Here is a 13556-nt window from a genome sequence, read left to right as displayed (position 1 = left end):
TAGTTAAGTCATTCCACATACTTATCTACTGAACACTAGTTCGTAGCTTTATTCTTTTTACGACCTTTACTTTAATTTCCGGGCACTTGTACGATGTCAATATCATATAAAGTGAATTTATCTGAGCGGCGGGGTCCAAGGGGACATTTTCGTTTTTTTTTTCAGCGTTTTTTAGCTATTTCAATATCAGTATGAATTACTGGAGAGAGTCATGTGTATGCTCAAATATAATATGTACGTGCTAATGAAGTTTGCGGAGAGTGCACAATAAGATGGACATGTGTGAACATATGATATATACGCTTTCCTGCATAGAGTAAAGTGGAAATCTGTCAAAATGCGTCATGTAAGATGCTTACATATATATGTACGCATCAGTATATGGTGACAGGCAATGTTTGCTTCTTTAGGATGACCACAATATTTATGTCTTTAATATGTATCTACATATGCATATATTGTTTGGCAGTAAATGGGGAAATATTCTCCATTCGTCGCTATGTACGAATGGAAAAACGTACATGGAGAATTGCTCACATAAAATGAATACAAAAACTTTAAACATGAAGCGTCGAGCTTCCGATATTACGACTTGATTTTTGGGGCAGTTTGAAGATTTAGAGCGCAATGCTGACCAGATACTAAATAACAAATTATTCTTAATAAAATAACAAGTTGTTTATCGCCATGGCAACCGATTAATAGGTCGATACATAAGCGTTAGTGATAAAAAGCCGATTAATAGGCGACCGATCGATAAGCGTTGACGACAAAGTGCCTATTAAAAAGCTAGGTCGGTAGCGTGTTAAGAAGGGTAAATTTGGTAAAGTTGGTTTGGTAAATTTTTAAAATACAGCCTATTAATAGGTCGGTAAAGTGTTAAGGGGGGTTTTCTGCTAATTTTTTTAAATATAGTAATATGCTATTATTAACTTTAGTTTAGCCGATATCGAAATGGGATGTATTTTGGGGCCAACATTTTGCATCTAGCACCATTATGATTTTTTTAGGCTTTTCCGGCTGGGTAAGTTCTGAAAATGAGGCCTGTTTCCCTTTTTGAGCCCTTATTTCTCCTATGCCTCACCCAATACCCGAGATCAGGTTCAAAAAGCATTAATTGAGCCTTTTCATTTGATACTCATTTGATACATGGCCACTATTCTGTGAAAAAATTACACCCATTTCTGCATATATGGGAAGTTCGCTCTTTAAACCCAACGTAAAATGATGCCACTCATTGCATGTAAAGAGAATCGCAGGCCATATTACCCTCACCAAATTCCATGACAATAGCTTCAGCCGTTTCCCAGTAAATCGGGCGTGACAGACAAACGTTGAATATAAAGAGTTTCGCTGACCACATATTTGCACCAAATTTCATGACAACAACTTCAGTCGTTTCCCAATAAATTGGATGTAATAGACTGACAAACATTGAATCGATTTTAATTAGGTTTTGTTTCACACAAAACCTTCACTTTTTCAACAAGGAGCTCCATATGAACAAACACCTTGAATTGGGGCATTAAATAGCTCCAGGAAACACATCCTAGATAAGAAATGACGTAAGCCGAAGTTATTCATATTCATACGAGTAGGTTTAGGGCAATAATTTATGAGTTTAAGCAGAACTCTTCTCAGAATAGCTCAATGGAGGCAATGTGGCCAACATTGCGCTCGCCCGAGATTAGTACCCTGATTTGACTCAGGTACTCATTCACAGCTGAGTCGAATGATAACCGACATCCAGTCACCATAACAAATCCTTCTGCGTCTAGCACTCTAACCACTTGAATCGTCCGTCTTGGATAGCAGCAATTAAAATTTTAAAGTTTCTTTATTTCTTCGAAAATCCAACAATTTTTCCATATTTTTCAATATAAAAGACCCATTTCCCGGTGTATGCTAAAAGTTGCGTTGTAAATTGAAACAGAAACATTTCAAGTGTAGGCAAATTCTTTAGTTCTTTAGATCTTGTAAATCAATATATTTAAAGTTTATGCGCTACTTATACGCCTCAAATATTTCAAATATGTTATAAAAATCGCTAAATACATTATGACATGATGTCATCAATATACCTTATTGATCGATTTTCAAGGAGAATGATATACCCTATTCATACACATGTATAGAGAATTCCCTTCTAAGGGCTATACAAAATCACTATATTCACGATATATGATGATGATTTTGATTTTGATAAATTGCAAATAAAAAACTGTAACAATGAGCGCCTCATAATATACTGAGTTATCATTGGCTCATTGAGGAGGAACTAAATTTGAAAATAATTTCCATATTCAATTCAATTTGTGAACACATTTGTTCATTGGAATAAATACACTCGTAACGACGCTTTTAATTTACAATTACACATAGTCGTGGACGCATGTATATCCACAGCAGTGGATGTACATTCCTAAATAAACTATTTTTAGAACAATTTCAAATAAGCAATTTATCAGCAAGTAGGCGAATCAATTCCATTTCCAACGTTTTCCAATGTGAAATCACATACCTCATAAGGTAAAGTTTCTGTGAAGCAAAACGAGTCTTTCGAGGTTCGCTCAGACGCAAAACTACTTGATCGGTCGTGGGCTGTTAACGTAATAAAGTCGAAGCAGATCTTGCCTTATAAGTCTAACCTCCAGAAAGACCCACGCCCGAACAATTGCTGTCGGGTCGCTACCTTCTATTCAATAACACAAAATTACATGATCCGCGAAGCGGAAACTTGTTGGCGTCTAGAATTACGTCAAGCAGACTCCGACTTCTTTTCTCATTAGTATTTTTTAAGATATAGAGTACAGTAATAATGTGAAATGCTTATGAGCGCTCTTACTTACCCATCTGTGCTGTTACTGCGATGAAATCCTCCGTCCATGGTGTTCGAACGTCGAATAGGTTCGAAGGATTGCCGCTCAGGCTGGCTCTGAGGATACGAATTCTGAAGTCGATTGGAATGCGAACTGGCGGCCCACTCACTACCGAAAGATCGTGAGTTAACGTCAGGGACATTTAGGTCAGATCGCTCACTTATAGAGTATTTTTCGTTCATGACTTTTTCGCGACGTTCTCGAAGCATTTCTTCAAAGTCGACACGCTGCGCAGTTTTACGGAGTGTAGGAGACGGCGAAGGCGACCGGCCGAGCGTTCTCCGTACAAGTGAAGGGCTTGATAGCCCTGATTGTGTTTTAATCATTGTGCAATCTTCCGAATGCGTTTCTGGATGAAAACTAGTTGGCGGCACGTTACCGTACGAAAAAGGTTGCGAATGTTCCCGGGCGTGATATGGGATTTCCTCCTCAGATACAAGCGCGGTACCCACGTTCGACCGAACTTCACAAGATTTCTGAGATGACTGCCCGCGCGATGGTAAACTCATGATCGGATGCTGTTGATCTCCGCGAAAATGTTGCGATTCCCGCTCAGATATCGGTGCTACGACTATTTCACGTTTTTCGCGTTGAAAATTCTGATGTTGCAATGCGGCAAAGTTCCCGACACTACTCGAGTTGCTATATGTTGCGATGGGGGTATCCCGGCCACTTTCGCTAGGTGGAGGCGTCAGCGTAGTTGCAGTACTCGATGTATCGTAAATGTCCTGACGTTCCTTTGAAACGTATGTAGAATAATTTTGGATAGGAGATTGTTCAATTATATATGATTGGGATCGTCGTATAGTGTTATACTGAGATTGTGGTTGGATTTGAGAGAGAACCGCGTAATTTCCCGATGATGGTGTTACACTTTGACTACGAAACATAGGATGCGATCGATATTGATTCTGATTGTTCCCTGGCCTGCTGAAATCTGGGATATCCTGGACAGTCATAAGCATGTCAGACAAAATGTCATCAAGTTCTCTATGGCGGTCCTCTGTAAATATGATAAAAATACTATCAGAAACAAGCGCGAAATTTGCTATCACTCTAGACATGGTTTATACAAAATTTAATTATAGATTTTGTAAACGGAATGTATTTATCAATATTAGATGCTTTTTCTGTTTACTGTACAGAAACAAAAATGAATCTAATTCTTAAAGCATTTTTAAGGATTTAGGTTGACAGGGATTTCTACGCGGGCATAGAGCCAATGGTTGCTCCTATTGACACGACGTCTGATGCAAATATGGAAACTAGGAACTCCCACTCATGCGGTAACTGGCATGATCTTATGAATTACAATTCAACATCATCTCGGTCGCTAGTAGTCATTTCTTATTCGACATATATCGATATTTCCGGAACAAGGGGCGAATTAGTACTAGCGACGGAGAAAGTGTTGATATAGCTGTTTTCAAGAATATTGGGTGTGATAAACAACCAGGTAGAAAGACAAATAATAAAGCAATTTTAATAAAATTTTGTTTCGTAGCGAAGCATTGAAGGTACATTATGGGTTGCCTATCCCTGTTTCTAAAATTCAAAAATATGAAAATGAACGTTTTTGATCTTTAAATAAAACATTGGTGTATGCTTTATTTAATTGCTTTGAGTGCGACAATTGGAGGCGAATTTGCTCTTCATCCTCTACCACATAAACATCCTCCAAACCATTGTGGAACTGTGTATGTAGTTTATATCCCTTCATCGACCTCGGAATGGCCTCCGATAGCATGAACAGGGAATGTATCTGGAGTGTTCTTCGCAGAAGGGGTATTCCGGAGAAACTGGTAGCTATTATCACAGCGACATATGATGGAGCAAAATGTTACATCAACATCGCGGTCAATTTCAAAGCAATTTGCAGTCAAAAGCGGAGTTCAAGAGGATCGATGGCGTTCTTCACGATGCTTCGGCTGGAGTCGATGAAGAAATTCAATGGACAATGTAAGCCACAACGTTAATGATTTCCTTTACCCTAACGGAATTATGCAACTTGATCAAACGAGACTGGATTTGGGGATGGCAAAAACAGTTGGATTGGAAATAAACACCAACAAACTCTTCCTATTCGCATGAATGGCCACAGCATAGAAGACGTCGATCAATTTGTATTTCTAGGTATCGTTATTACTGCCGACAATGGCACCGAACTTGATGTCGCTCGATGTATTGATAGTGGTAGATTCGCCTTTGCTGTTATGTCCAAAATCTCAAAATGAACTATCTCAAATCTGGCCTAAGACAAAAAGAGTTTCGTTAGCGTGCGAAATAGTAGTCAGCGGACGGATGGAAGAAGAAAGCAGAAAAGTCCCAAAGGAGCTGAAGCACATTGCGCTAAATCGTCAGTGATGATGCTTGGGTGAGATTAACGGGCTATGGTCTGCATAGGAGACTTTATTCGAGCAAATATCAGGATGAGATATATTTTAACACCCACTTCACCTAAAGGATTTCACAGAAAACATACTCTCGCCAAATTTCGTAAAATTTAGAAAGAGGACAAGAAATAATCTAAACAAACCGGGAAACCGGAAGCTAGACGGTTCAGGTATGAAAGTTTTGTGCTTCCCTATGTGAGGAACGATCAGTGCATGGCAGATCTGTGTGCACATAGTTAAAAATTCAATTGCCCTTTATTTACTAAAAAAACATTTACACAACTAATTATATCTGGAAAGCACTACATTAATAATAGTGAACATCATATGCTTCAAACTAGGAGGTCAATATTATTAGCAAATGGAAATGGAACAAGTTAACCTACAACAGATTCAAATAACAATGTCTAAATCCATAACAATAGTGAGAGCAAGTAGGGAAACCGGAAGCTGGACGCTTCAGGAATGAAGGTTTTGTGCATTTCCTTTATAAAAATATTTGAGAGTGCATTTGTCTCACTAGTATGTAACATGTAATATATGCATATACTATGTGCATAGTGCATGCATAGTTCCCATATGTCCACCAAATTTCATTCAGATCGGTGTAGCCGTTATGGAAAGAAGTGCGTATGACAGACAGTGAATCGATTTTAATAAGGTTTTGTTCTACATAAAACCTTAAAAGAGGCAGGGGCAAGTGTTTGAATACTGACAGTAAAGCGATGGGCGCACTATTGCATTTGATTAATCTATTCTACTCATAATTTGCGTATTCATTTTTCACAACACCAAAGTGAAATAATTTTTCAACACTGTTTTTGGTCGTCTCATTTTTTTTTATTGCCCCTGTTAAGAGGCATGTATAGAAAATCGATAAGTAAAAGACGTTAATTTAAAGTATGTCTTACCTTGAGGGCTTGCCTGACTAGGGAGGCTTGACGGCGATATACTTGATCCCCGATATGGTCCTGAAAATGAATCGTTTTAAAAAGCATTGTATGTTTATCTGAAGTTTGAGTCTGTCCAACATGGAAATTTAAGACAATGTCTGTAAACATTTACATTTAGCTTTCATAATTAATGGTGAATGAAATCCACGCCATGTGAGATATGATGAAAATAACAAGAATTTATAGGAGCTATATAATATCGAGTTTCGCAGGTGATAGGTAACTAAATATAGAAAAGTTTGGTACTTAACTGAGAGTCTACAAGTTAATCAAAGAACACGGCACATTCACTCATTAAAACCCCTACTTAATATGTAGAAATGCATCCATGTATTATTTACTTTAAAAAATCCCACTTAAAGGGTTATATCTGTTTGGACTTCCTTTTTGCTTATTTTTATTGACTTAAAATACCACAAAACATCTCTAGATTTATAATCAATAACGTTCTTGTATAAAAACAACTCAGAAATAATCTTAAAATTAATTTGTCTGGAACACTTTCTAAGGAGAAACTCTAATTCAAGCTACTAAACACTCATTTTCCAGTACGGCAAAGAGACTCGGCGCAGAATTACAGCAAACAGAAAAGGGCTAGTAGAAAAAAAATATGACTGTGGAAGGGCAATTTTATGTTACTGGAATAGCAGGATGTTACTGGAATATAAAAAAATTCTATGAACCATATTATAATAATTTGGATTATTTATCATTATTTTTAATGCGTTTTTTTTTTTTCAAAATCATGAACGGAGAACTCAAAGAATTTTCATTCGATCGAAATGGCAATTTAACCGTAACTTTTCCATTTGATTATTTAGTGAAGTACACACGACAGAAGTTTTTTAATAAAAAATTTAGGTAAATTGTTTTCTTTCAAAAAGTAAGTTTTTTTCTTAACCTCGCCATTCCGCAAAAAAGAAATTCTAAAATTATAATCGTGTGTTCGTCCCTATTTGAGCTTACGTAGTCCATAAAAAAACTGTGCTTCCAGATGCTGATCCAAAGGAGTTCTATTGCTAACCGCGGAACACCTTTAAAAAATCTTGTTCCATTTATACAATCACCATTTTCGAAAAAAATTTCAGTAACAAATTTTTTTTCTTGATCTTGAAAGGTTGCTTAATGGATTGGTATATTGACTGGAGATTATCAATTAAAAATGTGCTTAGAAATATATCTTCAAAAAAAGCTTTTTTTGATGGCTCCAAACATATATAACCCTTAAAGTTTCAACAAAGTTCAAATGTAGAAACTCAAAGAAACAAATCACACTTCCCGCTCTAGTTTAACAGTGAGTACCGGCTTTTTACTTTAGAATGTTGTCAAAATAAGTGGTAATAATAAAAAACAATTATATGGGATTAATTGAATATTCGGATATTGAATATACCGTGAAGTCAATGGTAAATATTTTGAGTATTTTTGGTTTCTATCTTTTTTATCAATTAATCGTTTAGAAGCTTGTGTAAAATTTATTTATAACAAGGGAGATAATGCATTCTACCCCGTAAACACCAAAAACGCAACAATTGTCAAAAATATCGAAAAATTCGAAAATTTGTAAAAAACTTCTTCGCTTTGGAGTCTTAGCTGAGTTGGTAGAACGCTACTCATACCCCTAATAAAAGTCCTAGTAATTAATAAGAATATTTTTTCTTTTAGTATAAACGAACACTAACCAAACGCCTGATTTTGCAATAGTTAACATAATATGGTAAAAACAAATAAAACGGAGTTTCTCTACATATCCTGCATGTCACATAGTCGTACAGTCAACTTACTATTCAATGCACCACTGCTTGAAATTCCTGAATCCATAGAGAGTGTAAGTGGGCTTTGCACATACTCATGACTACCTGGCTGATCATTTCCATTACTAGATGCATTTTGTACGCTATTATAAGTTTCAACGATTGTAATATCACGAGTTTCAGATGGATTTAGGTTAACTGGTATAGTAAACTTGCTGTTAGCGGCCGAATAACCTCCCTGTGAATCAGATCTTCTTATTTCAATGCAGGAATCAAATAACCGAGAGTTGTGTTTGCTGCTGCATAGATCCTTATTATTGTTGGTCTCAGGTAAACATTTTCTTTGCTCAACTATTTCGCAGTTTAAGGGGTCAACTGTTGGACATGACTTCTCGAATAAATTCGACGCGGCGTGATTATATTGACGTTCTTGACTACTAAATTGAGCTGGTGGAGATAATAAGCACTGGTCGTAAAGTTCTTCTTGTACAGAGGATTCCTTTGGAGAAGTCGAAACTGAATAAGGTGTCTGCGATGACTTTGTAGCTTTTGATATCGTTGCATATAACGAACCATCAATGGGCCCTTGTGTATGACATGAAGAATCTGCAACAATATAGATACCACTGTTCTGACATGTTCATGTATTCAGTTAATAGCATTCAATAAATAACTTTTCACTGTTGAGTCACAATTCAACACATACTTTGCTACACTTCTGAATCATCAAATACATTAGGAACCTGATTATTTTAGACTGTGCAAATATCTTAAAAACTTACATCACACAGTACACATACTCATATATCTCAAAGATTTCAATACTAATTTCAATAACATTTATTGTTTATAATGGAAATTAAAATTTTATCTTCCACCCGATTGCTGAATGTATGTAAAGTTTCATTTCATATTTATAGAATTCTAAAAATAGTTTCTCAATTTGAAAATTTTCACCTGTATGGTGTGTCAGATATCTCACATGTTTTTCCTTCTTAAATAGAAATACAGCAAGCAAATGAGTGAAGTACATTCAAGTATACCTAAAGAATATGATTTAACTCCATCTGTATAACGTATACAGTATTTATACCCAGCTTTCTTTGTACCTTCATATTCTTGGAATATTATGAATGATACACTTCTTATGAACTCGCACTTTTCACGCTACTAAGTACATACATACACACTTCACTTTCCAGGCCAACGAGAATACACAATATTTTTATCTTTTAGCTTCAAAAGCTTTTAAAGCCTAGATAATATTTTTTACATGAGGTTCTCTATAATTTTTTGATTATATAATTATCTGGAACTTATTTTTCAGCAAAAGTCCGATAAACTATCTGTATATTTTTTTTCCACGCGTAATAGACTTAGTTGGCGCCACCAAAAACATTCACCATATGATTTGCGATAACTATAACTCCACGTAATTTCCAACGCAGAAAATTGAATATCTTCAAAAAAAATTTATTAAATTATTCCCTTGGCAAAAAAGGAAATATTCAAAGGTTCATTTTGATAACAACTTGGAAAAGTATAAGATCGCGTTGGTTGACTAACACAACTAAGTGAATCAGAAACACCACGGTCGAAATTGAAGATATTGAAATCATAGGCAAGCTCCCCATTGACGATTTCTAAATATAAACCAGAATAAAGTCTGTTAGTCGCACATTGAAAAGCTCATTTATGATACATGTTACATACAAATTATGGCATTTACTGATGACTTTTTGACAGAGGAGAAATTTCCCAATTACAGTCTCTAGGTCTAAAATGCTTACAATAGGCAGTAGAGAACTATACTTTTCGCTGTTATTGTTATAGTGGTTCATATTTCAGTAATGCAGATTCCCAAGTTTCGAATTCCCATTGCGTCATCAATGTTTACGTTCGCCTTCGGGCTGTCCTGATGCTATAAGCCATCAGTTTCACAACATGTAAATGGTGTAAATGTATTTTCACAATATTTCTAGCAACTAAATCAAACTGAAACAACAGGCCGATTTTTTCAATTTATTAGTCTTTTTATTTAAGTTTTGGGAACAAATTGTTCCCTTCTTAACTGCTAAGATGTGTAGCATTCTAGAAGAGAGCTGAAATAAAAACACTGGCAGATGGAAAAAAATATCGTACTACTTCAATTTGATTAAGGGTAATAATAATGAAACTGAAGCATAGTCTCATGGAAGATGAAACAGGGGGAAAATAACAATACGAAAGTAGAAGAATGAAAGGAGGTTTCATATAAAGCAAGAACGAGTAGCTAAAACAGTATTGCATGTTGGTTTCAAAAACTTCCAAGCTATTTTGGTTAACGACATATTTGATGGCGGCACCACAACGGTTAAACTGACTATATAAAGTTAACAGGGAGGTAAGGAGATTCTATGGTGCTCTGCTAACTTCCCTTTTGCCGTAAAAGAAATTCCCAGTGGAACATTCATCAGAGGTAAGCAATATGCCAAAAGTAAAGGCATGGTTATAAAGCAGGATGTGATGTTAACCCCCATACATACATGCTGGAGAAGTTCCAACATCAACGAGAGAGAATCTAGACTGCTAGAGGTATCTAGTAGGAACTGAACTGCAGATCCTCAATTTGAGTAATGAACCCACTTTCCTCAACGTGGTCAGGCACGAGGTTGTCGACATCACGGTGGCATCCTCTGATATTGTGGCTCTTGTTGGAAAGTGGAGAGTATCAAACGATATCTCGCTGTCAGATCAGAGGCGCATCAATTTCGTAACGGGCATGGACTTCGAACCACCCCATTTCGGAATCCACCTAAGACAAACTGGGCCCGAGTTACGATGCCCTGGAGACACAACATCATCGGATTTGGCGAAGCAAAAGGGAACGACAAGGATGCTCAACCGCGATCTAAAGTCTGATACAACCACTGGCTGGAATCAGTACACAAAACGCTCTAAGGAACATTGGACTTTCACCAAAACGGATTCTTTCATAATAAAACCTATTTTGATGTAGGCATGCGTCGTCTGCTGACCGAGACTAAACTTTGCTAACAGGAAACTGCTGACACAGATTCAGGGGCTCGGTTGTCTAAGTATTACTGGAGTAAGGAGGAGTACGCCGCCGGCGAATCATACGGTCATGCGTCCATTCTGCAAATTCCTTCAGGTGGCTTGGATGCTTGCCGATTATATGGTTTCCAGATTCGTCTTCGAAAACGCATATTCCGTTGTAATCACCGACGAATCAAGTCATGGAAGACATATCGGACGCAAGAGTTTTCTCGAGAAATTCGATTAAGGAACTAGCCCGACCTCTCGGGAAAATAACGGCCTTATTTCAGACGGAGATATATGCCATTTCATTAGCAGCAGAAAAACGTTTATGGAAAAAATGGAGGGGTTGCACCATTCGAATCTGCGACAGTCGGGCAGCATTATCAGCACTAAACAGCAACGACATACGAAGTCAGTTAGTGTCGAGTTGTTATCAGATGGTGCTGAAACTTCGCCGACGGAACAAAAAAATCTTACACATTTCTCCACGAAATACCTATATTAACGTTAATATCTTAATTCTGATCCACGCTATTTATCTTTATCTTCGCGGAATCGTTGGTTATGACCTGATAGTGGGATATTGGTGAGCCACTCCTTTCCGTCGTGGAGCATTGTGTTTTTGTTCTTTGATGCATTTTGTATTAGTAGGAAATGTGGATTTGATGTCAGGTTAATGCTAGCGACTTTATTTAAGTTTAAGATTCAGAATCATCATAATATCCTCCGACACAGATGGAATAGATGCTTTCTATGAACAACTGAATGTGGCTCAGCCCATGTGATGGAGAAGCATGACCTGAGGACTGAACTGGATATCGCACAACGTGTTAACAGCACTGAATCGACTTTTGGTACTTTGTTTAAAATCTAGAAATGCAGGTTCTTCAACACCAATATCAAATTTAGTCTATTCGGTTTGATTATTCTCTGTTACTATATAGAAGCAGCTGTTGCTTACAAGCACCAAGCTTTCGTCAAGAGCTGCCAACGTGACGTGTCATCGGAATATTCTAGCTTTGAACAATCTCGTACATGTACGTGATTCTTACTATGGTATTGTTCATAATTCTACAATTAGCTAAGCATAACAATTCTCGGCAAAACAAGCGCCCAGATGTAAGAGAACACAATATTCTTTCATTGCTTTACATACGTTTAATGCAATAGTCAATTTTTCAATACAAAACAAAAGTTGTCTGTTGATCTGAATTGAACCAAACTTAGAAACAAATTGGAATACCGGTATAAAGGTTTTGTGATCATCTTAAGTGAGGAACTTCCTGTGAACGTTCTTCCTTTCGCAGATAACTACAAATTCAGAATATTCCTTCGTATATGTATTTCTAAATGTTCAGATATATGTACATATTGTCTATTAACGCGTATTGGTGTCTGCATATATATAAATATATATGCACATACCTATCTAGAGTGATAGCACGGATTTGAATATTTCCACTTTACTACATGCGCCAAAGCATGCATATGTACATATAGAAGTACAAAAAATTTTTTGGCTGGTCGGTTTCGATCGCAGGGTGGAGGCGATCTCATCAAACGCTACCTCTCGCCTCCACCCTCAAGAGCAGCGTGACCGAAACCGGCTACAGGTGGCATTTTGCTCTATTTTTGTTTAATTCAAAACCTGAGAAGCCCGCCATCTACTGAAGACCAGAGCGGGGCGAGTTGCTAATCAAATTAGCAGGGCCCACTATTAGTAGATGGTAGGGTCAAAACCAATGTTAATAATAGTTGGATTGCCTTCAAACTTTCCTAAATTGCGTTTTATATTGTCACATATACTGATGCAAAATTTCGTACTTCTGAAAAGAATGAAGGAGGATTTCGGCTGAATTTCTAAAATACATCGCAATGGTGTGTATTTTGAGGCCTAGATTTTGATTCGTTGATGTGATTTGCTTAAAATATTTCGGTTGGATACGTTCCGAGAACGAGACCTGTTTCACTTTTTGGGGCACACATTTTGGGTCTTCGTTCCCCTGCCTTTCATCCAATATAAGAAGAAAGATCATTTTCGAAAAGTACTAACTAAACCCTTTCGTTTGATACCCTACATGACCGTATTTTGTGACAAAAAGTGGTTGTAAATATCGTTGACAGACGGACAGACAGACATTGAATCGATTCTAATTAGATTTTTCCCATACGAAACCTTAAAAAACTACATACATAAGGAGAAAATCTAGTTTCTGAGCGGCACTGAATGTGATTACGTATATGCGGATTAGGCACGAGGTAGCTAACTTACTGCCTGGGTGCGCATGGGCAAAAACCTCCTGTATGTAGTTTCCTTGATCACCACTACATGGATGAAATTATCTACATACTATAATATAAATTTGAAAGAAAAATACTTACGTAAATCAAAATGTTCTACACTATCATATCTTGTGATTTCATTAGAAGATTTGATCTTCACAAGAGGACTCTGGATCATCATAATATTATCCTCAGGAATATTGGAGTTAGTTTGTAGCGTGATTCGATATTCACTTGGGAAATCTAGGTTATATT

At 36.9% G+C, this 13556-nt stretch overlaps 1 protein-coding gene across 14 annotated transcripts in view; it reads right to left on the bottom strand.

The window, feature by feature from the left end:
* Positions 1 to 13556, bottom strand: part of LOC119658310 (tensin) — a 62257-nt gene that overhangs the window by 11392 nt on the left and 37309 nt on the right. For 12 of the 14 annotated variants that reach the window (XM_038065619.1, XM_038065623.1, XM_038065625.1 and 9 more), the window contains 4 exons: positions 13401 to 13544; positions 8010 to 8585; positions 6184 to 6243; positions 2850 to 3882 (listed from right to left, as the gene is read on the bottom strand). In XM_038065619.1, coding sequence (XP_037921547.1) covers positions 2850 to 3882; positions 6184 to 6243; positions 8010 to 8585; positions 13401 to 13544 — 1813 coding nt within the window. The remainder of the gene's footprint in view (positions 1 to 2849; positions 3883 to 6183; positions 6244 to 8009; positions 8586 to 13400; positions 13545 to 13556) is intronic. The other 2 variants (XM_038065627.1, XM_038065628.1) reach the window with 2 other exon arrangements.

This window comes from Hermetia illucens, chromosome 5 (assembly GCF_905115235.1).
Source record: "Hermetia illucens chromosome 5, iHerIll2.2.curated.20191125, whole genome shotgun sequence".
NCBI lineage: Eukaryota > Metazoa > Arthropoda > Insecta > Diptera > Stratiomyidae > Hermetia > Hermetia illucens.
This window is presented reverse-complemented; position numbering and strand designations above follow the sequence as displayed.